This window comes from Gorilla gorilla, chromosome 5, assembly GCF_029281585.2.
Source record: "Gorilla gorilla gorilla isolate KB3781 chromosome 5, NHGRI_mGorGor1-v2.1_pri, whole genome shotgun sequence".
Taxonomy (NCBI): Eukaryota; Metazoa; Chordata; class Mammalia; order Primates; family Hominidae; genus Gorilla; species Gorilla gorilla.
The window spans coordinates 167,573,400-167,601,209 of NC_073229.2; the positions used below are offsets into that span (position 1 = coordinate 167,573,400).

The 27,810-nt window shown below is 38.9% G+C and overlaps 2 protein-coding genes across 5 annotated transcripts in view; one reads left to right on the forward strand and one right to left on the reverse strand.

Annotated features, from left to right (window-relative positions):
* Window positions 1-2,586: 2,586 nt before the first annotated feature.
* Window positions 2,587-27,384, reverse strand: ADAT2 (adenosine deaminase tRNA specific 2). Of its 4 annotated transcripts, none has more exons than XM_055391369.2 (8): window positions 27,232-27,314; window positions 23,502-23,565; window positions 18,111-21,629; window positions 15,230-15,334; window positions 10,468-10,618; window positions 9,142-9,248; window positions 5,242-5,314; window positions 2,587-5,136 (listed from the first exon to the last, which is right to left on the reverse strand). In XM_055391369.2, exons 4-8 carry the CDS (start codon window positions 15,287-15,289, stop codon window positions 5,093-5,095), a joined length of 435 nt encoding a protein of 144 aa, XP_055247344.1. In that variant the 5' UTR covers window positions 15,290-15,334; window positions 18,111-21,629; window positions 23,502-23,565; window positions 27,232-27,314; the 3' UTR covers window positions 2,587-5,092. The 4 variants fall into 4 exon arrangements, with proteins under 4 accessions (XP_055247344.1, XP_055247345.1, XP_063563974.1 ...); XM_055391370.2 differs by having other exon boundaries at window positions 18,066-21,629; XM_063707904.1 differs by lacking the exon at window positions 23,502-23,565 and having other exon boundaries at window positions 27,232-27,321.
* PEX3 (peroxisomal biogenesis factor 3) overlaps window positions 27,351-27,810 on the forward strand; it is a 39,350-nt gene continuing 38,890 nt past the window's right edge. The window contains exon 1 of the mRNA XM_004044774.4: window positions 27,351-27,784. Coding sequence (XP_004044822.1) covers window positions 27,712-27,784 — 73 coding nt within the window. The 5' untranslated portion in view covers window positions 27,351-27,711. The remainder of the gene's footprint in view (window positions 27,785-27,810) is intronic.

Below are 27,810 nucleotides of genomic sequence, written 5' to 3' on the forward strand. Positions count from 1 at the left end.
AGTATTATCCTTCTTTTGATTTTTTTTCAATCACTCAGAATTGTAAGACCCATTTTTAAGTCATGAGTGGTACCGAAACCGGCAGCGGGCTGGATATGGCCCATGGGCCATACTTTGTGGACTCCTGCTCTAGATTCTCAAGTTCATGCTTCAACATGTTAAAGAAAAATTTATTTTGACACTTGTTAAGGTAAGGAAGACTTAAGTCAGGACTACAGTGATAGGTTTTAAAACTATCGCAGGTTTTAAAACTATCGCAACAAGAGGAAGAGATCAGGCTCAACTCTGAATACAACCAGAACATGTGGGGGTTTATAACTAATGGGCAGAGTGAGGGGGTCAGTGATTAGGAAATCACTAAGAGGAGATATCGAGTAGAGGAGTTCTTGCAAAATGAACTTAACAGGCTTCTCGTTGAAGGGAGGCCAAGGACTTACACATCAAAAGTAGGGGATGAGAAATTTCATAGATATTGGGGATGTGGGATTCTCTCTAAACTAGCTTAGCAGGATTCTTGCTAAAGCTGGGCTGTATAGGCCCATCAAGAATGGGGGCCAAGGTGGAGGCCTGGTTAAAAAGAGGAGTTAGGGCCTGACTGAAGTTTGGTCAAGGAGAGAGCCTTTGTCAAACTACACCATGAAGCCTCCTTAATAGTCACGGATATGTGGTGTTCAACCCAATATCCACTTAGAAATCAGGTGATAAATAGTCACGAGCCTGTTTTCATTAGCTCAACTTGAAGAAAATGTAAGATCCTAAAGAGTTAAACTTTCAGCAGAACTTACACCAGTCTAACCCATAAAAATCACGTCGCCCATCGCTCCCTTCCTCACTACACAAAATTAGCAATTTACAAAGGAAATAGTTGGCGGTTGTCTTCATAGATGAAGTCAATGTAGTCTTATTCCTTTGCCAAAAGGCAGAGAAACCAGTTCCTGGTGTCTGTTTTCCCTGGGGCTATTCAAGGCCAGTTCACGTAGGACCACTGGGAAAGACAAGCTTTGGCATCACCACAGATTTTTAACAAGGCGCTATACTACTTTTAAAAAAGATTTAAGTAATTTTTTCAAGAGCTTTGGCTTTTGCTATTTTTACTGACGTTTTGAAAGTAGCAGTGCTTACAACATTTTAAGTCTAGATGTCTCTATGGAAACCCAAGATAACTCATATTTTATGACCAAATGACAACCTACCTAGAGTGTTTATCCCATTGGATCACCATAGGTCATCTGCAGTATCAGAAACATCTTAGGTCTATTTTCCAAAACGCTATCTTATCAGGCATAATGAAATTTATATAATTATTACTTTTGCTGAGGAGGAAATTAGGAAGGAAAGAATTTATTTCTCAGGCTTAATTTTGATGCTTATTAAGATATCACTATTTAAAACATTCTTATTAGAAAAAATTTTTTATCAATTTTGGCAGACAGTAAAAGAGGAGGAATGCAATCAAATAATTTAATAGTTGCTTTGAAATTTATGTCATTAATTTTCCTCCTCTCCTTTCCATCAGTGTCAAATACATTTTCTGTTTAAAATGTAACAGCTCCTCTTCCCACAGACTCCTTATTCATTGCAACAGAGAAAAAAAGTAATTATATAGTGAAGGAATAGGACAACACCTTGACCAGATGACCAAAATTGACATCACCTTGGTGTGACGGCCTTTGTGTGCCTCCAGATGTGATATCCTGTGAGGAACTTAACATCACCCAGCACCTGAATCTAATCACAAGAAAACATCAAATAAATTTAAAACAAGGACCATTCTATTATTTAAAAAAAGAAGAAGAAAACAGAGAGGAGGCAAAATGACTGTATTATTTAAAAATGTCAATGTCATAAAAGACAAAGAAAGCCAGTGAAAATGTTCCAGACTAAAAGAAGCTAAAGGCAGACCGGTGCAGTGGCTCACGCCTATAATCCCAGTGCTTTGGGAGGCCAAGGAAGGAGGATTGCTTCAGCCTAGGAGTTCAAGACCAGCCTGGGCAACATAGTGAGACCTTGTCTCTACAAAAAAAAAAAAAAAAAAAAAAATTAGGTGTGGTGACATGAGTCTGTGGTCCCAGCTACTCAGGAGGCTGAGGAGGCAGGATTGCTTGAGCCAGGTTGAGGCTGCAGTGAGCTGTGATCATGCCACTGGACAACAGAGTGAGACCTATCTCAAAAAAAAAAAAAAAAAAAAAAAGCTGGATTCAAGACAAGTAAATGTAATGCTGGACCCTAGACTGGACCTGGGATTATAGGGTAGTGGGAGAACTTCTTTACAGGACATTATTGGGTCAGCTGACAAAACTGGAATACAAATGATAGATTCAAGTATATCAATGTTAAATTTACGTAAATCAATAACTATACTGAAGCATTTCGGGGTAAAGGGCCATGGTGTGTGTGTGCGTGTGTGTGTGTGTGTGTGTGTGTGTGTGTGTATTATATATATATACTTTTCCCAGTAAAAAGTTTAAAGAAAAATTAAGAGTTCTTGCCTACACTGAAGCTCTTGGCCATCTATTTTCTCTCCATGATACTCCAAATACAACACAGGAAGAGATGGTTGTGCCAAGTAACAAGAAAGCACAAAGATATTTTAACATGATCTTTTATCAGTGATTGAAGCCTACCAAAGCATTACATACCACCCATTCTCCACAGCTTGTTGCAAAGACCAGCAAACACTGGATAACTCTAGCAGCTTCTAAATGTAATCATTTCCCCCTAATTTCTCTCAACAGGGCAGTGATTCTAAAACCTTTTTGTATCTCACCACTTTCAGAACTATTTCGTACACAAAACAAGTCTTTCAGCTGGTGTCTTGGACAGGCACTATCAGTATCAACCAATGGAATTCAAGCTGTTGAACTAGGACATCTTAATATTTTAACCCGTGTCTAAGTAGCTGGGGAATGTGGTACTCAGGAAGCTGAATGACCTCAACATATATCCATAATTCCTCATCGTCACTTGGAAATTGCTAGCAGAATTCCACAGAGCTAATGTCTATGACACCCTCAGTGGTCCTGCCCTCCAATCTGCAGTATGCCATATTAATGATTTTCCCCCAAAGCGATGGAGGGAACTGTGCCCCAGTCCAAGCATTTAGGACAGATTTTCGATAGGTTAATTACTGAAGAGGGAACCAAAAAGATGGTAAACCACAATTAAATTGTTCAGCTATGCTTCAGAATCAGGAAACACTACTTATCCACCATTCTCCAAAACAACAAAGACGGAACATATGTATATTGTTAAGTCTTTTCTATCCTTCCCTGTCTATCACTTTATTATTTCCTTCATTCTTTTAGTAGCGACAGTCTCTGGGCTAGAATGCTCATACACTATTTTCGGCTTTGGCTTTTTGTCCTAGATAGTCTTCTTATTCACTTTTCCCCAAATTTCAATCAGTAATTTCATTTAGCAAATGTTTGCCAAGAACCTACTGGACATAAGATGCTCAGCCAGACTTACTGGGTGGTACTCTACAGAGGCAAAACTCCAGGTTGGTTGTCCTGTAAATAATCCCCAAGAAAATGATATGAACACAATAAATGCAATGAAATCTGCTTGCAGGAAAGCATAAGAAGCCAGAAATGAATTACAACCAACTGCAAAAAGGAATAAACTAGTAGAAGCACTAAAATTCAATGAGAAGATAATGTTTAAAGTGGATGAAATTGAAGGTGCATGTAACATTATCACAGATTTAAAATCATGCATATTCTCCATAAAACTTTTCAAATGCAGTTAAACACACACACACACACAAAACCAAGCAATTATAAGTCCTCTGAAGCATGTAACTGTGATTAGCTGCTACTCTCAGCAATATAAAAATACTTTCACCACAATTACATTCCAGCCTGTAATGTAATTCAAAACAAACAAGTCAGAGACATCGCTCAAATGACAGAACCAACAAATACAGATGCTTTGCATCAAGGAAATGAATCTACTGAAGAAATGCAACTGAGGAGCAGCAGCCCCTCCAGGGCCTGGAGCTGAGCTTCTGGTGGAACGGCGAGGCCCCCTTCTGGGCAGAGGCACACAGTGCGCCCAGAGGGCTGTGGAAAACTGCCCTGTAGTCATGGAGGTGAACTGGGGACTTCCTGCTGTGGATACCCTTTCCAGTGTTGTGTTCAAAATTTTACATTTTAGATTTTAAATTTATTATATGGATTTTAAAAGAAATAACCATTTGTTTCAGATTAAATTGACCATTCTATTTTTCAGTCAGCATTCTCACCACCAAATGGCACCTATCCCCTTTACCCTGTGTTCCTTTTGCTTTTTGCCGTAACTCTTATTGTCCTCCAATAAACTGTGTAATCTATCATATCCATCTCCCCTTGCTAGAATATAAGCTCCACGAGGGTGGGATAATTTGTTTTTTTGCTCAATAACAATTGTCCCATTTATGTCTTTATCTTTTAAGACTATTCATCTTCAAATAAGACATAAATAAGGTTTTATTATAGCAATATGCTATAATTTTTAAGTGACAACTCAAGCACTTGTTTTAAAAGTATGCATTTTTTCTAAATGCTTTATAAAAGCAAAGTCTTTTCTAAGGACCATATAATTATGGTCTCTATATACACAACTTATATACAATTTAGAGAGAAGTCACAGCCCCCAGTGCCCTGGAAGAACATCGTAGCTGCAAAAAATGAAGAATCTGATTCTGAAATGCCAGTCCTGGAGAAGGTGTTCTCAGGGTGGCAAACTGCAGTCCAAACACACTCCAGGTCCCTGGGTCTGGCCACACATTCTCTAAGAAGTCAGCACTTGCCTGGACTGGGCACTTGTGGCTAGAAGAGTATGCACTACTTGCTAATTTCTAAAATCTCAAACCTTAATTTTCCCCCATCTTAAAATGGGAATCAGCTTCTGGAAAAGCTAATAACTGTTTACAATTGTCAGACTTCTAAAAAGTGCTAATTTGTTCCCTTAACAGAGCAAATGATGAGAGACACCATTTTCCCGCAGATTAAAAACAATATATAAACATATGATTCAACGATGTCAACAGCTTTCAGTCTATGAATCTTGTCCAGGTCACTTTGGGTCACTTGGTTCTTTCATCAGAACATGTTCAAGATTTCTGACATTCCTTTTTCCGAACTTTCGATTTTGGTGCTGTGAAAAGAATAGAAAAGAAAAAGAAAATGAAGAGGTAAGCTCATAGCAGATTCTCTTTGTATGGATTTAAGGGAAGGACATTATCTACAACAGAAAACTGACCATTTGGATTTTCTTGTTTGTAGAAGGTCTTTAACATTTCCACTGCTTCCTCAGCCCGATATCCAGGGATACACTGGTGGAATGAGAAAGTTGAGAATAAACATAGGCCTATGAAAATGTGTGCTGTATCCCATAAAAACAACATATATATACATGATTATGTAAACAGATTTCAGATGTTAATAAACTTTGGGGATATTAGTAACATGGGTAAGGAGGTACACTTCCAAAAGATGTTTGATATATCATCTTTTTCATTACTCCCCATCAACTGTTATTAGGCATCACTCCCAATCAACTGTTATTCATCCATCAACTATTATAGAAGTTACCAGCTTTGTGATCTTGGGTTAGGCACTTAAACTCTCCATGCCTTATTTATACAATGCTGGCAATAATAGCACTTACTTCAGAGGGATTTTGTGAGGATTAAGTGAGATAATACCTGTTAAATACCAGGCACATCGTAAGTGCTCATTAAGCATTAGTTATTTTTATCTGCTCCTATTTACTAGTGGTCCATTAAGCATTCCATGCTATAGAGCTAGGGTTGGCAAATTATACTTGGTGGACCAAATCCGTTCCATAGCTGAGAACTGTGAGCTAAGAATGGTTTTTATATCTTAAAAGCTTTGTTAAAGAAAAGAAAAGACTAGGTGACAGAGACATAAGCAGCTCACAAAGGGTGAAATATTTACTAGTTAACCCTTTGCAGAAAAAGTTTATCAACTCTTGCTACAGAGGATTTTAAAAAATAAAATTCAGCTTGTTCTATCTTTAGCATCTAACTGGGGAAAAGAAATCATAACATGTGAAAGAATAAATAAGAAATTGTGATATCAGTAAGGAGTGTTATCATATAAAATATTACCTGAAGAACATGAAACTTGAACTTGCCTTAGAGATAGAGAATATTTAAAGAGGCTAAGCAGAGCATTTCAGGGAAAGGGCAAGAAGAAGCCTGGGTTGTGTGTGAGGAAATCAGCTGACAGAGGAGGAGACTATTAAGGAAGCATAAGGAAAGAAAGACAAAAAATTGGGGTAAAAAATATGTACGGCTTTGAAAGCTTCTCAGAAGAGTTTGGACTTAAAACCAAGCACCCTTCTGAAGTGCATGAAATGACACAATGAGCATCTGGAAGGAAGGAGCCAGAAAGCACAGGCACAGAGGACAGGAGGACCAGCTACTGTGAGATGCTGTTCAGAACGAACCTCCCATTCTCCTGGGTCTTCAGTCTGCCCTTGCCTGGGCCTCCGACACCTGCATAAACCTTCGCCATAACAAATAACCTTCCATCCACCCTGTCCCGTCAAAGGCTGACACCCTGCTCCTGCCTTCACTCCTCAGTGGCCTCATCTTCACTGGCTTGAGTTCCCAGCACTTCACTGAGTCTGCCCTCTCAGAAATCCCCAGGTCCCTACTGACCAAAACACTGGCCTCCTTTCAGATTCCTCAACTCTGCAGTCCTGGAGGCAACTGGCCACACCTGCTCTGTCAGACCGCTCTTGCCTCCCTTGGCTTCTCAGCGTTTTACCATCCTAACCACTGCCAGCCAGTCCCGTCACAGCTGCCCCCTGCTTCCTGCTGTGTTAAGTGCTGGAGCTCCCCAGAGGTCCCCCTCCACTCCACTTGCACACTCAGAGCCCTCTCCTCTTACGTGGGATGAGAGCAGTGGTTCTCAACCATTGCTGCTCAGGAGAACCAGCTGGAACTCTCCGGAAACACAGCACTGTTGGCCCCCTGCCTTCTGATTCAGATGGTCTGGGGCAGGGACTGAGCAGAGTCAGGCACAGAAGCCTCCAGGTGATTCTAACGGGCAGTCCGGGATGAGAACTGCTGAGTTACAGGCCTCGAAGGAAACTGCACCGCTCTAACACACCGAGATAATTTATTATTTACATTTTCAAGTATCCATTATAGCAACAAATTTGTGGTGTTAATAAAAAGCAAACATTCATAATAATTTTTTTTTTTTTGAGACAGTCTCACTCTGTCGCCCAGGCTGGAGTGCAGTGGTGCAATCTCGGCTCACTCACTGCGAGCTCTGCCTCCCGGGTTCAGGCCATTCTCCTGCCTCGGCCTCCCAAGTAGCTGGGATCACAGGTGCCCGCCACCATGCCCGGCTAATTTTTTGTATTTTTAGTAGAGACGGGGTTTCACCGTGTTAGCCAGGATGGTCTTGATCTCCTGACCTCATGATCTGCCCGCCTTGGCCTCCCAAAGTGCTGGGATTACAGGCATGAGCCACTGCACCCGGCCATAAAACAAAAATTTTAAAAAACAGAGCAGGTGTTATAATTAATCACCATCTTCTTTGAAAAGAATAGTTCTGTAGGCCTCTAGAAATTTTAATGCTGCTTATAATATAGCATGAAAAGAATCTGTAATTCTGCAGTAAGAAACAGTATCCCACCTCCCAATGACCTGCTGCCTCCTAAGCCCAGAAGAATAAAAAAAAAAGAATACCCAGCATTCAGAGCCTGGGCCACCACTGTTTTCCTTAGAATCTAAAAGCACCTTTAAAAAAACCATAATTTGGCATTCAGCCTGGAGATATGGCTGCAAGCCACAGGCATTGATTTGCAGCTGAGCCGATGTGGCTAGGTATATACACTGCAAATGAACTTGTTTTGGTTCTGCTGCATCGACTACAAAGATGTGTGAGAAAGGGCTGTGTTTGTGCCCTCATGTCACTGACATGTTGGAGAGAAATATTCCACCCATGTATGACATCAAAAGACTCATCTTTGTTCTGCCCAGAAACTGAAAAATTATTTAGATCATTCTCATAAAGGAAATATGGAGTCAGCAATTCATTTGCAAAGAGTTACGTAAGCAAAATTTGAGCTACTAATAGAAGTGATTGGAAAAATCAAATCACTTTCTAAATGTCTTTAATGATCAAACCAATTGTATCCTTTACTCTCCATCACTGCATTACAATTTCTTTTCTGATGTAATATTAAACAGCATCTATTCTCAAATGCACAGAAGTTGATAGGAAAGCTAATGTTGAGCTAGAAAACTCAAGAACGTTTTAAAAACTCGTTCTCAGTGAGACTCAGCCAAATTTAGTCCTTCATAGGTCCTTAAAGTATTCTAGGAACCCCTGAGGTTTTTGAAGTGAACTGCCCAGCCATATCCAGCATCTGTTAAAGCTCTTTCTTTTTAAAGCACAATACTTTTACATTAACCTTACATCTTGGAGAGAAAAACAATCAAACCAATTAATGAAAGTAGGGGTATAGTCACAGGCCAAACTCTGAAATACAAATTCCTTTTGTTCATGGTCTGACCCATAAAAACTTTGGGAGAAGTGGCAAGATTAAAGGGAAAGGAGAATTTCTAGGAGACTAAAGACATGGATTCTTAAGTCTGGGGGAAATTTCAACATTAAAAAGACACACAAAAAAAGACATGAAAATACAGTGATTGCTAGATACTAAAATAAGGATGTGGCAATCAAGCAAAATGATTAAATTTGTGCAAAAATATTGTGTGTGCTGTAAATAGTCTCTAGCGTCACTGACACAGGCCAAGCATCACCAAACTTGGTAGAGCATAGAGCTGCTAACGTTCATTGAATAAAAACTCCAACAGTGAGAGTGTCTTCAGGCATACCTAACAGTGTTGGTGAAGAGTGTTCGGAGTCAGCTGGGAAGGGTGGACTCTCCTTCAGGAGGGAGTCTGTTAATAAAGAGAGGTAGGCACTCATCTAGAAACTCTTCCCTGTCATCTTATACTGAGGCATAAATGAACTCCACCAGAGGCCCTGAGATCAAAGATGTCTGATTCTATCATCGTTTCTTCGTATACTGGCCACACACTAGTTATTCACAAGCCCATAAAGAGATGAAAATAATTAGCAAGAAAGAAAAAGCATAAGCAGTTTGTATTACCTGAAATGGTCTCCCAGTGTTTGGTAGGTCAGCAGAGGCAATATTTAGAACAGAGCCACAACCACCAAATCGTTCATTCTGACAGCCATATACAACCAGCGGGATTTATAAGACAGAATTAAGGTCCTGCATAGAATGTACATTTCAAGTATGTATCGTGACAAAATCAGAGTAGGTTTATACTAGCCATCCTGGAGAGGAAAGCTCATGCTACTCTTCAAAACAGTGAAGCTTAGGATTCATCTTATAAACCATACAATCCAGCTACACAGAAGAAAAGGGGTTAAAGTATTGAGAAATTTACATTTAACAACTGCAAACATAATGAAAACTGAGTATGTGTTCACTTAAAGTTCACAGTTCAGGGCTCTCTCTGCTCTTTCCTAAATCACTTTTTCAGAATCATTAGGGAGTCAGAGCCAGAAAGGATGCAGAAATTTAATCCAGGGATTTTCACCTTTTAGAAATAACAGATTCTTCCCTGTTCTTGCCCCAAATAAAATATAACCTGTGCCCTAATACAAAATAGACTAAAGCTTAGCCACTCTGTAAGGCAGGATGAGGAGAGAATTCTAAGTTGCCTATAACAACCCTTTTATAGAGACTGTACATTTTATCATACCCAAAAACCTCTGTATTATTTTTAAAGTGTTAAAATTATCCACCCGTACATAGTAAAATAAGTACATAAAAAATAAGGAACTAAAAAACTGAGTTTTTCAATTTTCAAATAATTTTTTAAAAAGATCTTTAGAAGTCCCTACAGAGTCTCTGCACTATTTAAGTTGCTTAATCCGTGCAAGACAATCCAAAGAGCTGTAACTTTACTCATTTTCCATTTACAATTAGAATATCATAAAGGATTTCTTACTTCTTGTTTACTTTTTACTGATAATGTTTGATACATTAGTATTCATGGCAAACAAACCAACCAGATAAACAGAGAAAAAAAAATTTAAACCACTCATAATCCATTATCCAAAGGCAAAACTTAGCGGCATATTCTTTAGGACTTTTCCTTTGCAAACTGTTTTACAATCCACTTCAACTTAATTTATGATTTATCTTTATATAACTGTTTAAGACAGTTCTAATATTTTCTTTCTCTAGATTATTTGTTTAATCATTCTATGTTTATTGATATGAAAAGAAATAGGTCATTTTACTATTTAAAAAGCTTTCCTTTTTTTTGGCTAAGACACACTGTATTTCACAAGGTGTTTCCTAAGTCTGTGTTTTCAAATTTTGGAAAACAGGCTACGTGTTTGGCCACTCTCTTGTTCACACGAATGGTACAATACATTAACTCATGAAGTCAAAGGATACTCATCAGGCGGAGAGCAGCTGCACACATAATGCACGGCTCCACAGTGACATATAACACAGTGTGTTCAAATACTTCAGAGGGACTCTTGCCACTTTGACGACACCAATCGAGGACCTGATCGATGGCCACCATTTCTGCATGTCGAGTAGCCTGAAAAGAGAAAGGGGCTTGCACTGATGCTGTTTTCTTCATGTGACTACTATTTTACAAATATACAAAAACTAAGTACAAAATATGCGCCTATCCTTTCTGCCAATATTTTAATGAATACAGTTTCAAGACACCCTTAGCAGTGGACAACGTATTCCCCAATTCAAGTACCATAACCTCACTTGCGAAAGATATCTAATCAGAGATGCCACAGGAATCATGCTCTATTTTTAGTTAAGTACCTAAGTACCTTAGGGAAAACTCTTTCAATTAAAATGCCATGGAGAAGGTAAGTCTAAAAAACAAAGAAAAAAAGATAAAGTCTATGGTTTCTGAATATTTCAGGGGAAGCAAAATTTTCATAAGCTTGTGCTCTAGTTTCAAATATATGTTCAAGGCTGTCACTGACCTCACTCCAAGCAAATCTACATTAAGTTCACTGGAATGTCATCTCTTACACTTTTGGTGAATGAGGTTTTATATACCGGAAGACTCTAGAGAAGTAGAGATTTGGTATTGGTTTCAGACACTTCATGGGAAGCAGTAGAGGATAGGAGAAATCACATAGCATGTGGAACTGACTCCATTTAAATTTGAAATTTGACAGTGACATTACTAACTATGTGGACTTAGGCAAGTAACTTAACTTCTGTAAGTCTAGGATTCCCCATATGTAAAATGGTATACACTGGTATCTACACTTAGAAACCTTATAAATCTGAATTACATGAAGCATGGTGCCACATAATACTACACATGTACTCTGCTAGCTCTTGTCTCCTTTTCTTTCTCCCTTACTAAAATAGCTTAAAGTGAATCATAGATTCTATATGGAATAATTATTTATAATATTCATGACAATAGTATTTATCAATAATTTACACTGAGTATTAACTATGCACAAGCCACTGGGCTAAATAAATTCTGTGTAGGATAAAAAGTCTCTGTCCTCAACAAGCATAAAATCTGGTGCGGCTCATTTACCTGTGAGATAGGGCAGGGTATGAAAAATGCTAGCACAGTGGCCCCAGATGCCATGGAAGCTAGAGGCAGATGGGAGCGGAGCTGCCCAAGGGGCTACATGGGTGAATCACAGAACTAATTACCAGAGATGGAAGGTACTTTAGAGAAGAGGTTCCCAAACCTGGCTGCACACCAAAGCTAAGTGGAGAGTTCAAAAAAAAAAAAAAAAAAAAAGGTTTCCCCAACTTAGGTGCTTTCAAAAAATCAGATTTAGAATTATGGAATCAAATCTCCCTATAGCTCTCAATAAACAATTGCTGAACTCAATCATCTCAGTCAACTCTCTTACTACTAAAGAAAAAGAAGCTAAGCAAAGCTGGCATGTGTTAATCACATACAACTGGGAGAGGAGGTGGTGGTGGCGACTGGGTGGTGGTGGTGGTATCAGATCCAAAAGTAGAACTCAGGTCTTCTCATTTGGGGTCAAGAGTCTTTCTATGCTATAGTTATAGAGTAATCTTCTTTATGACACAGCATAACAAAATAAACCCAGGTTAATTTCAGCATATAGAAGAAACCCCGGTGACTGGATGGGGTTAGATGGGTATTGTTAGGACATTCAAAGTTCTCATCTTAAGACATCATACACAGAATGCAAATTGGAAAATTTGACCACAATTTAAAATACAGAATTCTACTCCTAAATAAGTATCTATACATTCATTAATTGCTGTATTATGTTTATTACTTATCTCATGTTTTAATATCCTCTTAATAACTGCTTTGTGATTCAACATGAATGTAATTAAAACATTTTTAAAAATTCTTCAAAACATCTTTTTCAAAAAAAATTTTTGTATGTTTTACAGTATTTTAAATTGATATTTAAAATTATGTCATTTTTCAACAAACATCAGCTAATTGTTTGCAGAGGTATGTGTACATGCTTCTGTTTTTTCTAACTGAAAAGGTAACGGCTAATTTAAAAATGTTAATTCTATATGGGAATGACTACCCTGGCAGTTAAATAATACTTCTCAGTGTTATAATGGTAATTATTTTAACATTGTTTGAAATTATTGCACATGTGAGTTAAAATTAAAAGACTGTATATATTTGTATATTGTTACATGATTTATATGAAAGAAAACTGTCTGGAAGAATATGGCAAAATTTTAATAGTTCTGCATAGAGAAATGAGATAGAACTGCTTCTACTTTCTGTATTTGAAATTTTAAAAAGGTAATTCAAAATGAGCATTTAAACAACAAAGAAGGCCCTGACAGTGGCTGAACTCCCCCAGCAGATGTCTGATGCCAAGAACATGATGGCTGCCTATGACCCCCAGTATGGCCTCTACCTAACAGAGGCTGCCATTTTCAGGGGCTGGATCTCCATGAGGGAGGTAGAGGAGAAAATGCTTAATGTCCAAACCAAGAACAGCAGCTACTTTGCTGACTGGATCCCCTACAACGGGAAAACAGCTTTCTGGGACATCCCATCCCCAGGGCTAAAAATGTCCACCACTTTCATCAGTAACAACACGGCCATCCAGGAGCTGCTCAGACACGTCTCAGAGCAGTTCACAGCCATGTTCAGGTGCAAGGCCTTCCTGCACTGGTACACGGGCGAGGGCAAGAATGAGATGGAATTCACTGGGGCCGAGAGCAACATGAATGACCTGGTATCAGAGTACCAACAGTATCAGGATGCCACTGTTGAGGAGGAGGGAGAGTTTGAGGAGTGGACTGAGGAAATGGGGGCGTAGAGCCTTCTGTTACTGGGTTAAGGGCGGGGGCGGTATGAATTCTTCATTTGCCCACAATGTGTTCTGTGATAGTCATGTCTGTGTGGGCACTTGCTGTTCTTGCTGTGTGTTCACCTCTATTAAAGCATTTCCATAGTAAAAAAATAAATAAATAAATAAAAATTAAAAGTATGACTTACATATATTCATGCTTCTCACTTATTACAGGGTAAATTTAAAACTGATTCATTAAAAAGTTGTCTTTTTCAAGAATACAAAGGACAAAGAATTTTGTGAAATACTATATTTTTATTTAAGTGCCTTTTTTCTTTCTAATTCTATACTTTGATCTACTATTTTTCATAAGCAAATTGATAAAAAAGTTTTTTTGGGGGGCTGACATATTAACTACAGATTTTCTATGCAGTGAACATGGTTATATATAAATCTGAATTGTCCAACGACTTTGTCGGAACAGTTCCTATTGATTGGAACTGCTGGGGCAAAGTATATGCAAAATCTACATTTTGAGTAAATTTCCTATAATCAATGTAAGCTTTCCCAGTGTTTGAATGTTTCCCATTCCCTAAAACTGTTCAAACGTTAGATATCAGTATTTTTAATCACTGATAACGTAATGTTACAAAGAAATTGCTTTTTTCTTCTGTTAAAGTTAAATTAGATCATCTTCATGTAGCCTTATTGGTTGTTATTTCATTCTCCTCTGTTCCTTTTATTTTCACTTCCCTTGTAATATTAGTCTCTTTGTTACTGATTTCTAAGAACTCATTTCTGATTAAGGATGTGAACATTTTGTCAAGCATTGCAAATGAAATACCATGTTTATTCCAGTTTATTTTACTGTGGTGTTTTTTTTTTTTTTGGTTGTACAGAAGTTATGTATTAAAATATAATCCTGTTCTATTTTATGGCTAAAAATAAATAAGTAAATAAATGATTTGTGAATCTGGATTCCTATTTTACATGTGTTTTGCTAAATATCAGTTTTCTTTTCAATAGATGTGATTGATAGATGAACTAGTTCCCACAGCCCTGGTATCAACACCAGCTTATTCTCTGGCTCCCAAAATCACATGACAAGATAAAAGTCTGTGTGAATGGCATTACAGGTATAAGTGATCTTTGAGTCCACCTAGGAATTTTTGTAATCATAAAATTTGGTAGTTTACTTATACTTCCCAAGTACACTTATCATGACACACTATTGTGATACCACGTTTAAGAAGCATTGCCTTGAACCATGAACTTCCCAACCTAACCACAATAAAAGTCATACAAGCTATTAAAATGTACATGCTACATGTAGCTACAGAGGCAGCTGGTGCTGAAGACCCTATTTTGTTGAATTATCTGATAAAGAAATAGCTTCCTTTATATAATCCTCATACCTCCCTCCAAAGCTATACATTGAGGATACTTTTTTAATTTACTAGGATGAAAATATTCTTTAAAGGTACTAAAAAAGGAATGCATTATGAGTTAAATTGACCTATTTTATAAAATGAAAATTTCATATATTAGATTGGCTTAAAGTAGAGACAGACTTGTTTCTTCCACGCTGACATTCTGATGAAATAAAATCCCCTCTTGGGTTTCACTCAAGCATTAGAGTAAAACTCTATGAAACAGAAAATTATTCACTAAGATTTTATGGCTTCATTAAATTGTTCTGAATTTTCCACAATAAAAAAAATCAACATGTATCACTTTCAAAATCAGGAAGAAAATGATACTGAAAAAGAGAGATGTTAAGAAAAGCTACCCACCACTGGCAGCTACGGGACTATATTCAGTCTCACCTTCACACCAACTGTGGTAAATTCTCTCCAGTCCACCCATCACTACTGTATGTTTGCAATTATACTGCTCAACTCACATACATTTTTGGTTTGGTTAACTTCATTTCTCCCCTTCCCTACAACTTCATTGTTGTAGACCATAAGACAGCCAACAGGAACTTCAGTATTTTCGAGGGCTTCTTTGGCCTGAAACACAAAGTGGAAAATGTAAGACGTAATACTCCATACTTGAAGAGAGTATAGGAGAGAAAGAGATGCAGCATGAACAAGATACACATGTACAAAGACTGAAACAAAGAAGTGCAGCTTTCCCTTTTCTGGAATATAGTTCCATTATGGTATTTAGTGCCCATGTTCTGTGTTGTGTCCATGTTAAGGGAGACTCAAAAAAAGTCCCCTTGATAGGTCCAGAGCCCCTGATGTCTTCTCATTGGAAATAGATGCGATCAAAGGAGACTGTGACTGACCACTGTTCTTGAAGTGCCAGGGTCTATGTGTCTTTTCAGAGATAGAACACATATTTGCAAAAAGGTAGGGGACTAAATAACACTTATAGATCCTTTATTACAATCCTTTCCTCACTGAAATTCCTTTGCTTCTCTAAAAATTATAGAAATTATCCTCTAGAGTCCCAATAGCTAAAGGTAACCAGACTGGATGTCACCCTGTCCCACAATTTCTACTCTATGTGAGACAATAAGAGTTTAGAAGTACTCTATGTAAAATGGCACAATCATTATGAAAAACGTTTTGGAAATTTCTTTAAAAAGTAAACACACACACAGTCTATAACAAAACTCCACTCCTAAGTATTTAAAAGAAGGGAATATGTGTCTACAAAAAAAAAAAAAAGAAGAAGAAGAAGAAAGAAAGCTTGAAAAAGAACCAAAACCTTGAAAAAGAATGTTAATAGCCAAAACCTGAAACTGCACAGGTGGCCGTCAACAAGAAAATGGATAAACAAACTGTGTCCTATTCATATAATGGAATACTAGTCGGCAATAAAAAGGAACTACTGATACTGTGACAACATGGATGAGCCTCATAGACATGCTAAGTAAAGGAAGTCACACACAAAAGCACACATACTATATGATTCCTTTTGCACAAAGTACCAGAATAAATAAAACTAAACTACAATGACAGAAACTGGAACAGTGGTTGCTTCATGGAGGAGGATGTGCAGATTGATTGGGGAGGTACACAAAAAAATTTTCTGAGGTGGTGAAAACTTTCTGGATCTTGATAAAGACATGGATTACAGAGATGTTTGCATTATTCAAAACAGATTGAAGGATACATTTACAACCTGTGCATCTCACTGTATATAAAGTATACCTCAACTGAAAAAAATCAATGAGAAAAACAAGTTTAGGAACACTTCCATGACTACCATCCCAGGAATGGCAAACCAATTATTACATTCTCAAAGTTCCCTTTATCACAGGCCATTCGTTTTTCTTCTTGCCCCATGATAGCAGCTCTGGGCCCTAGGAAAATTAACTCTACCTTCAGGCGGAGAGCTTAAGCAGGCAGGTTATGCCTCAGTATAACCTGATACTGCCTCTGAGAGTCAGAATAAGGGAAGAGTACAACCCTTGGACTAGTGTACATTCATTCCCATCTCAATGCAGTCAAAAGAATATAACTGCAGTACAGCTGTTTCCGGAAAGGCAAGGTATTCCTTAGTGTGGCAGCCCTGAAGAGACTTTGGAAGACTTGATTCTCACTTAAGTGCAGGTACTTACACACATCATAGGGCATATAAACTGCAAAGTTGAAGGCATTGTTAAAACAGTGTCTTCTGTCTCCTGCACTAGTCTCTTACTCCCAGTTCTACTTTATTTAACTAGTGACAACTTCCTATTATAAGGCATACAGGATTTCCTCAGTTATTCCCACCATGCTCAATGGACACTTATTCTTCATTTGGCCATTACAGGAGAAAGGAGACGCCCACAGCAGGAGCAAACTGGGCCTCTCTTTTCTCCATCTGGTTGGTGGGTCAGAGATGGGGCATGGAGAGATGTGAGAAGACAGTATCTGATGCAGTAAGACTGCATTCAGGACTGTTTTATGAACTATCCACAGGCCGGTTGTGTCCCAGTTCTGTGATAGTGGTTAAAGCATGTCCAGTTTATGCAAGTTCAAAAGGCTTGAAGAGTCCCGAGGTTTGGTTAATATAGACAAATGCATCATAGGCTACTATAGAGAAGAAAGCCAGGAAGAAGACGGACAGTTAAGGAGAATGGAAATGCTAACTACCAGTGTAGCTATGGCAATTATTATACTAAGAATTTTATTTAAGGTAAGTGTAGAATTACACAGAGATCCAGGTACACAGAAGAGACAAATCATTTATTCATGCAAAAAATATTTGTTGAGGATCTTGAGATGGAGAGATTATCCCAAATCCAGGTGGGCCCTAAATGTAATCACAGATGTCCTTCTAAGAGAGATGTCTGACACAGAAGGCAAGAGGCGAAGTGATAACGGAAGGAGAGAGAGAGAGATTTGAAAATGCTACACTGCTGGCTTTGAAGATGGAGGGATGGGTCATAAATGTCACTTCAGTACCTGGAAAAGGCAGGCTTCCAGAAGTTATTCGGCCCTGCCAAAACTTTGATTGGGGCTCACTAAAATTTCAGACTTCTGGCCTCCAGAACTATAAGAGAATAAACTTGTGTTGTTTTTAGCCACCATGTTTGTGATAATTTGTTACAGCAGCCATAGGAAACTAATACACGCAGCAAAGAGGAAGAAAAACATGCTAAAATAGGAAAAAACTTACAAAGCACATCTCTGGCAACACTCTAGTATCTAGACTATATAAAGGACTCTTAAAACTCCACAGTAAAATAATAATCCCATTAGAAAAAGACTGTTTTCATCTATTTGTGCTGCGATAAAGGAATACCTGAGGCTGGGTAGTTTATAAAGAGAAGAAGTTGATTTGGCTCACAGTTCTCCAGACTGTACAAGAAGTATGGTATCAGCATCTGCTTCCAGTGAGGGCCTCAGGAAGCTTCCACTCATGGCAGAAGGCAATGGGAGCAGGCATCACATGGTAAGAGAAGAAGAAAGAAAGGAGGGGATGGTATATTCTCATGATAATAATATAGTGAGAACTTGCTACTATAAAAATGATTTATGAGGCATCCTCCCCATGATCCAAACTTCCCACCAGGCCCTGCTACTAATACCAGGGATTCAATTTCAACATGAAATTTGGAGGCGACAAATATCCAAACTATATGAGAAGGCAAAAGACAGACATTTCACCAAAGAAGATAACACAGATAACAAATAAGTACACGAAAAGATGTTTTCACATCCTTAGCCGGTGGAGAAATGTCAACTAAAACCACAATGAGGTATCACTACACACCCATCAGCATGACTAAAGTGAAACGTAAAAACAACACCAAATGCTGGCAAGGCTGTGGAGAAGTGATATTACTCATATACTGCTGGTCAGAATATAAAATGGTACAGCCACACTGGAAAATAGTTTGGCAGTTTCTTAAAAAGCTAAACATGCATTTAACTTATAACCCAACAATTCCACTCTTGGGCATTTATCCCAGAGAAATGAAAACCTATGCTCACACAATGTATGTCTGTGTGCACAAATATTCATAACAGCTTTATTCGTAATAGCCAAAAACTGGAAACAACTCAAATGCCCTTCAGTGGGTGAACTGCTAAACAAACTATGGTACACCTGTACCATGGGACACAATGCAGCAATAACAAGGAATGAACTATCGATAATCTCAACAACTTGGATGGATCTCATGGGAATCATGCTGAATGGAGAACGCCAAGCCAAATGGTTACAGATTCATGTACATAGGATTTTTGAATTATAAAATTATAGAGACAGAGAACAGATTAGAAGCTGCAGCTATAAAGAGGTAGCACAAGGGAGCCATGTGGTAGTGAAACAGTTCCAGTGGTGGTTATACAAAGCTAAACATGACAAAATTGCATAGGCACGCATACACACACACACACACACACACACACGTACAAATAAAACTGATGACATCTTAATAAGCTCTGCAGTTTTCCCAATGCATTTTTCCTGGTTTTGATACTGAACTATAGCTATGCAAGATGTTACCACTGAAGGACACTAGACACTTGGGTCCTCCCAGTGTATTATTATTGTAATTTCTCGTGAACTTATAATTATTTCAAAATGAAAGTTAAGAAATAAGTACGGGTAAACAAAAAGGATTTTGCAATGGAGATTAAAAAGAGATGTTTAGTGAGTTTAGAGAAATATTTGGTGTTACGGACAATCCCAGAAAAACACTAGGCCAAGAAGGAAGGGTGGTCAAGTGTGTCTAATTCAGCAAGGTGGTGGCAATTTAGGTGGAATGGTGGAGATGAAAACCAGTAGCTTGAACAGTGACTTATCTAAGAGGTTAAATTTTTAACTCCAGCTATACTTTCCCCAACCAACCTCTTAAGAGAGGTAATGTTTTGTCTGCATCTCAAGTATTCTGGTTCTGAGAGCTTGAACATAAGAGCTTACAATTTATTGAAAGCTTACTTTGATCCAGGACTAATTTAAGCATTGTATAAGTATTAATTCATTTCATTTACAAGCCTATAATGATCTTCCCCATTTTACAGATGAGGAAACTGAGGCATAGGGAGATTTTTATATATATCTCTCTCTCACTAGCGCATGTGAGAGAGCTGGGACTAGGGCATAGACAACCTGGCTCCACTTATTCATTTGTTCAACAAACATTTGTGGAGCACCTACCAAGGGCCAGATTCCAGGGCTCTCTGCCACTGTTCTGCCTCTAACTTCTACTTTAGTAACCACAGACACTTCACCGAGCAGCTGCTTTATCAGAGTTTGAGTTTAGAGTGAATCAAGGGAACAAATGAGAGAGAACAGTTGGCAAGAGAGTGAGACATGGAAATTTTAAGGATAAAAAAATGGCAAGAGGAGTTCAAGGCTGTAGTGAGCTATGATCATGCCACTACACTCCAGCCTGGGTAACACAGCAAGACCCCATCTCTAAAAAAAGTAAAAAATAGGCTGAGCACAGTGGCCCATGCCTGTAATCCCAGCACTTTAGGAGGCCAAGGCAGGTGGATCATCTTTGGTCAGGAGTTTGAGACCAGCCTGGCCAATATTGTGAAACCCCATCTCTACTAAAAATACAAAAATTAGCCGGGCATGGTGATGGGTGCCTGTAATCCTAGCTACTCGGGAGGATGAGGCATGAGAATCGCTTGAACCCAGGAGGCGGAGGTTGCAGTGAGCCCAGATTGTGCCATTGCATTCCAGCTTGGGCGACAAAGTGAAACTCTGTCTTAAAAAAAAAAAAAGTTAAAAAAAAAAAAAAAACGGCAAGAGAATAAACAAATGGAGGCCATGTGATCAGCATTTTCTGTAAAAATATCTCCTGAAGAGCTCTACATTGGCTATGTGGGCCATCTCAAACCTGCAGAAGAGAATGCAGGGCCAAGTGGAAAGGACGTGAGTGGGATGGGAGATGAGATTCCATGTTGCCTGCAAGTTCTGTCTTGTTCACCTGGAGACAGCACCCATGCCACCATGTTACTGGGTTTGTGCCTTCCATTCCTTCCTTTGGATTTTTCTCTTTTTCCTTCTAGCAAATTTATTTCATTTTACTCCTCTCAATATTATCTTCATGTTTATTTTGAGTAACACACTTTTTTTTCCTGAAATGCCTTCCACTGCTGTCCAAAACAGAGAGCAAATATGAGTGATCGGAATATTTTAAAAGGACAAATAACGTCATTGTTGAGGAATGGCCGAGCCTGCCATGCTGAGGATGAGTGGGTAAGCAACTGGAATGGTAGGCAGGGGAGGGGGCGGTGAGAATAACACAAAGCCCCATGGAAGTGAGTTGAGGGGAACTCCTTTACAACAATTAACATGTAGATTTGCTTCACTAACAAGTTCACAATAGATTTAATTAAGCTGGAAATCAATTTCACCTCATACCCATATCATACTTTCAAACTCTCCCAACACCTCTACTGTCAAGTCTGATCACTTCTTCACAAATGCAAAAAAGCTCAGGCAAAATGGGTCTGAAATTTGTGCAGGTAGCTTTGAATTTAACCTTTCTTGCCTTTTTGAGGGGGAAAGACCAAGGTCAGATACTATTTAAAAATGGCTACTAGGTTTTGTGTAAAGTAACAAATGATCAACCTTCAAAATTAAAGAATAAAATCTCTGTTCTTCCCAGCCCAAACACTGGTCTCTATTTTGTCTTTGAATATAATTTCTTTTTTTTTCTCTAGTCAGGGCCTGCCCAGTTACAGATAATGAAAGCACCTAGATGGAAGAGACTTCGTAGTTTATTATTTTCTCCAAAGACATTACTACTATAAACTGCTTTCTAGTGATGTCATGATAAAAGGGGGAGAGATGGAAACAGACCTTGTTTACATACAGTTTGATGAGTCCTTAAAGAAATATTTCCTATAAAGACAAAAAATTAGGGGGAACAAACAAGTTAGCCAGAAAAACTCTCAGGTAGAACATCATCCTGTCCAAAAGGTTAAACTATATAACTGTTTCTGCTAATTACTCTCTTCTGAGTGATTACTCTCTGAGTAATTAGCAGAAACAGTTATATAGTTTAACTTTGGGGGTTTAAAAAGTGATGATGTTTTTATTCCATCAACTTTAAATTCTTCAATATGGCACTGAAGGTCTCCCAACTATCACCCATCCTCCCATTGGCCAACCGAAGCAACCTAACTTTTCATTATTCATTTAGGTTATTAACCTTTTCAGAGCAGAAATCCCCTTTTAGACACTGATGAAAGTTATGGACTGTCTCACTTGAAAAAGGCACACGCACATAATATTTTATATATAGCTTCAGGGTTCATAGATCCCCCTAAACCTGAGCCTGAGGTCAGCGAGCCCTGTTCTAGATAGATAGCTAGATCTCCTTCTAACCCAAAACAAAGTTCTTGATTTCTTTGGACATGATAGTATCTTTGCTTGGATCAACCTTTCCTTTCCACCAGCCCACATCCTTTTGGTCCCTTAAAATTTAGAAGGAATTCTATCATTTATCTCAACGGACGTGTTGAAGGACCTTGCCAGCTGTTATCTGACAGCACTTTATATCTGTCTCTTGTGGTCTTTGGACATGTTACTTACCAACCTTTTCATCTGTGCCTGGCTTAATTTCATCAATTAAACAGTATGTTCCTGGAAGGCAAGCACTAGATCCAGGCACTATGAAGCTTCTCTTGCTCACCTCTGCAACCTATGCACCCAGCACAAGGTCTAACACATAGCAAAAACTTAATCATACCACATTTGTTGAAATGGTGTCTGTGGTGTTTGCTTTCTTTTCGAATTTCCCTCAGAGCCTAGCACAATGTTATATTAATATCAACTGCCCCAAAAATGCACACTACAAAAAAATACAATTGACTTTTTTCTAGAAAACTTGCAACATTTTTTCTATACACACATATATATAGATAGTTAGTCAATCTTTCTTTTTTCCTAATTATAAAGTAAGATGTGTTCAAGGTGGAGAACTTAGGGATTAAAAAAAAAATAACCTCATGTATCAAAAAAAAAAAAACCCACTAAGAATCCCAATACCCCAAAACATAATCCCTGTTATTCTGAAGCAACGGAGGTTTTTTCTGTTTTTTCCTATGCCCTGCATACACATATTTACAGTTTTTAAAAAGTCAAATAGATTTACACTATATATACAGTTCAGCAGTCGGCTTTTTCATTTAGAAATGTATTGTTAACCTTTCCCTATATTGGGTAATATTTTTTTCATCACATGATTTTGTAAAGGTTGTACAGTATTTCTCCTTATGAACATATCTGATTCAACCAACTAGTCTCCTATTATTTGACATTTAAGTGATTCAAATTCTTCACTATTATAAACAAGGGTAGAACTTCTCTATATAAATATTTATATTGCTTCCTTGTGATTTATTCCTAGAAACAGCTGTAAAATACAAAGAGCTCCTACAGTGCGATTTTTTAAATCAAACTATTACAAAATTGGGCAAAGTATATGCCTCGGCAATTCACAGAAGAAAAAAATCTAAATGTTCAATTAAATTACACAGTAGATACACAGTATTCAGGTAAAGAAACTGAAAAGGAAGAAAGAGAGCAGAGGATATGTTGGCAAGCAGTGAGCTACCTAACACCGAGAGGCAGGCCAGGCCAGTATTTAACAGCAGATGACAGGGCTCAATTCACAGCCCCATCCTTCCCAGCTCTCTAACTTTGGGGAAGTTACTGAACTTTGTCAGCTTCAATATCCCATCTGAAAATGAGGACCATAATAATACTCACCTGATAGGGCTGCTGTGGGGCTTATGACATGGCCCACATGAAAACACTGTGCATAGCATAGTATCTGGAACACACCAAGAGTGCAACACTATTACTTAGTCATATATTTTTTTTCCAAGCCTGTATTTAGAATGCTATGCTGAACATGCTATGATGATTAAAACGATAACCTATGCTGATGCTATGCTTAGCTCTCAGAAAGAAACCTGCCATGAAAAATAATGGTTTTATTAAAAAGCAGTAAAACTGATAACCTTATATGCTATCCAACAGATCCTTTTGTAGTGATGGAAATGTCCTTTGATATGTACTGTCCAATACGGTAGCCAGTGGTTATATGTGGATGCTGACTACTTGAAATGTGGCTAATACAACTGAGGAGCTGGATTTTATTTTATTTCACCTTAATTTATTTAAACTTAAATAGACACATGTGGTTAGTGGCTACGATATTAGGCATTATGGTTTTAGAAGGCAATACAGGAATATCTATATAATTTCAAAGCATATACATCCTTTGTCCCATTTTAGGTAGTCACTCCATAGCAACAGAAATACCGTGAGGTAGGGAGGAGTGACTAATATATTAAGACTACCAAAAAAAACTGCTGATAATCAAAAAGAGAACATATAATTCCATTTATGCAAAAGTACATATGGCTGTTTACACATGGACAGAGAGATATGGAAGGATGCTCCCAAAATACTAATAGTATTATCTCTAATAGTAGGACTTTTAGGTAATGTTTACATAATTTGTTAACCCTTTTTTATAGTTTGAATTTTTTATGACCATGAATTATTTACATAACCAGAAAAAGAAAACATTAAAATATTTTCACTTTGGAAAAAAAAAAAAAAAGGGCATTACTGGATCAAAGGATAAGCTCACTTTTAAGGCCTTTTATATCTGCCTAGCCGAATTGTCCTAATAAAAGGGTGTTCTACGCTTTTACACTGTTGGTGGGACTGTAAACTAGTTCAACCATTGTGGAAGACAGTGTGGCGATTCCTCAAGGATCTAGAACTAGAAATGCCATTTGACCCAGCCATCCCATTACTGAGCATATACCCAAAGGATTATAAATCATGCTGCTATAAAGACACATGCACAAGTATGTTTACTGAGGCACTATTCACAATAGCAAAGACTTGGAACCAACCCAAATGTCCATCAATGATAGACTGGATTAAGAAAATGTGGCTCATATACACCATGGAATACTATACAGCCATAAAAAAGGATGAGTTCATCCTTTTCATTTGTAGGGACATGGATGAAGCTGTTAACCATCATTCTGAGCAAACTATCCCAAGGACAGAAAACCAAACACTGCATGTTCTCACTCATAGATGGGAATTGAACAATGAGAACACTTGGACACAGGGTGGTTAACATCACACACCGGGGCCTGTCATGGGGTTGGGGGAGAGGGGAGGGATAGCATTAGGAGATATACCTAATGTAAATGACGAGTTAATGGGTGCAGCACACCAACATGGCACATGTATACATATGTAACAAACCTGCACATTGTGCACATGTACCCTAGAACTTAAAGTATAATAATTTAAAAAAAGTAAATTAAACTTAAAACTTTCAACTTTGGCTTAAGTAGAGTTAACTTTATCAGCGTATTAAATAAAAACTGTAATATACATGTTACATACTAAAAAAAAAGGGTGTTCTAAATTCAGCTCCTCCCAACCAACAAACACCTCAAACATGCACACCCTTATTATCACCAAGCATTAAAATTGCTTTCACTTTTGCCAGTTTAACAGGTGAAAAATTGTGTATCATTTTAATTTGAATTTCATTAATAGTGAAATTGTGTATTCATTTATTTGCTGGCTACTCGTCACTTCTTTTAGAAATATCATGTTCAGGTGAGGTGTGGTGACTCACACCTGTAATCCCAGCACTTTGGGAGGCTGAGGTGGGACAACTGCCCGGGCCCAGGAGTTCAAGACCAGCTTGGGCAACACAGAGAGACCCTGTCTAAACCAAAAAAAAATCTTCTAAAAATAAAAAGAAATTTTAAAAAGAAATATATTCATAGCCTTTGACCTTTTCAGTATTAGGGTATACATCTTTCCTTTTACATTGGAAAGTACTTAGATTTTATATAAATTATATGCTACGGTTATTAAACCTGTCCTTTTATATATGTCGCAAATATTTTCCTTCTTTGTATTTCCTTTACTTTGTATCTTTTTTTTTTCTTTTTTGAGACAGGGTCTGGCTCTGTCTCCCAGGTTGGAGTACAGTGGCACAGACACGGCTCACTGCGACCTCAATCTCCCAGGGCTCAAGCAATCCACCTGCCTCAGCCTCCTGAGTAGTTGGGACTACAGGCACATGCCACCATGCCCTACTAATTTTTAAATTTTTATTTATTAGTGACGGGGTCTGGCTATGTTGCCCAGGCTGTTCTTCAACTTTTGAGATCAAGAGATCCTCTTGCTTCTGCCTTCCAAAGTTTTGGGATTACAGGCATGAGCCACTGCATCTGGCCATGCTACTTTGTATCTTTTTAAACATGTAGATGTTTTCAAAGAATTTCTAGATCTCTCTGGCTTTGACATTTTTTGTCTCTTAATTGTATTATAAACACCTAGGGATGTGATTCCATAGTTTACGTCCTCCTACATAGGATTAAGGAAGCAGCTGCTTCTTGGATTTTGGCATATACAAGTTTCTTCAAGGTCTTAAAGGAAAAAAAGTACTTGTTAGGAGGGCTACATGTCACTGGGCAACAGGAACTTTTCGGCTTCATTATAATCCTATAGGACCACCGCTGTATATGTGGTCCTATAAGATTTTAATGGAGCTGAAAAGTGCTAGCGAGCTTCTTAACTGGGATAAAAGTTTGTTTGTAAACGTATGTAAATGTATTTACATGCGCTAGCCCAGGGTCAACCTAAAAGGTAGCCAAAGTGTTTAGCCCAGAAGTCTACACAGAAACTAGTGTTGTCTACCTCCATACCATCCTGAATGTCCCCCGATCTCGGAAGCTAAGCAGGGTCAGGCCTGTTAGTACTTGGATGGGACAATAGGGCTAAGGTGAGTAGATTTAATGCTCCAGGATAACGACCTTTACCGACAGGTCATTGTGTGGCACGTGGCTGTATGTACAGTTATTAAAATGTAAATACATATATTTACAAACAAACTTTTTTCCCAGTTAAGAAGCTCGCTAGCACACAGCATTCTGTTGAAAGCCCCCTTTATTTCGCAGTCCTGAAGGGAGTGAGGGAAGGAAGTAAAAGGGCAGAGGAAATAATGAATGAATGCGAGACGCCGATTGTACATGGACTTGTTTCCATACTGCTCTCTACCAGAAACGTTCTCAGTTTCCTTCCTTCTGCTGGACATGTTCCAAGGGCCAAAACCTCAAATAATGTGACTTTGTAGATTGGAGAGTGTGTGACCACAGAAAGGAAAGGGAGGCAGCACGTGCCAGCCGGCGACAGAATGTTAAGTCTGCAGCATACTCCACCGCAATGAAACAAATAATTTCTGTATTTCCTCCCCTTCCTTCGCCCAGAGCCACTGTGAGAATGGGCTACAGAAAGTTTCGAGGCAGTAAAGCCAGTTGTTCACCCAGAACATCTGACTGCCATAAAAATTACGGTGACGAGAAAGAACGTTTGCCCAAATGCCGGGGTCGGGTTGAGGGCTGGAGAAAGGTCCCACCCCGCAGCATCTACCTCCCGGGCTCCTCACCATGTGCATCGCCTCCTCCATCCACTTTTCGGTCTCCTCTGCCGACACCGAGCACGCGCCGCCTGCAGCTGGCTTGGGTGCCGCCTTCGCCTCCATACCCGGCCACCACTCAGCTACAGAGGCCGCGGCAGAGGAGGAGCGCGGGCAGCGGAACGCGGCGGGCCCGGGACCCCGTTTCCGGGGGTAGTCTAATGAAAAGGCACTCCGGAGCTATTTCTGAACGGACCTGGGCTTGTCGGACCAGTGAGCGGCGGCGGCTGCGCGGCGGCAGCGGCAGAAAGCGTAGCTGCTTTGCTGTAGTCCACGCCCCCTTGCCGCTCCGGTGACAGTCTCTGCGGAAAGTCACGTTTGTGATTTCGGGAGAGCACAGAGCGGGACGACGGCGCTCTTGCTGGGTCATCTGGGCCAGGTGACGAAGAAACAGTTTCCTGGTGAAGCAGCCCCTCACCCCTAGTCAGCCCACACCCCTAGGGCCTAAAGATGCTGAGGTCTGTATGGAATTTTCTGAAACGCCACAAAAAGAAATGCATCTTCCTGGGCACGGTCCTTGGAGGTGGGTGACAACGTGCTTGAAAGGGG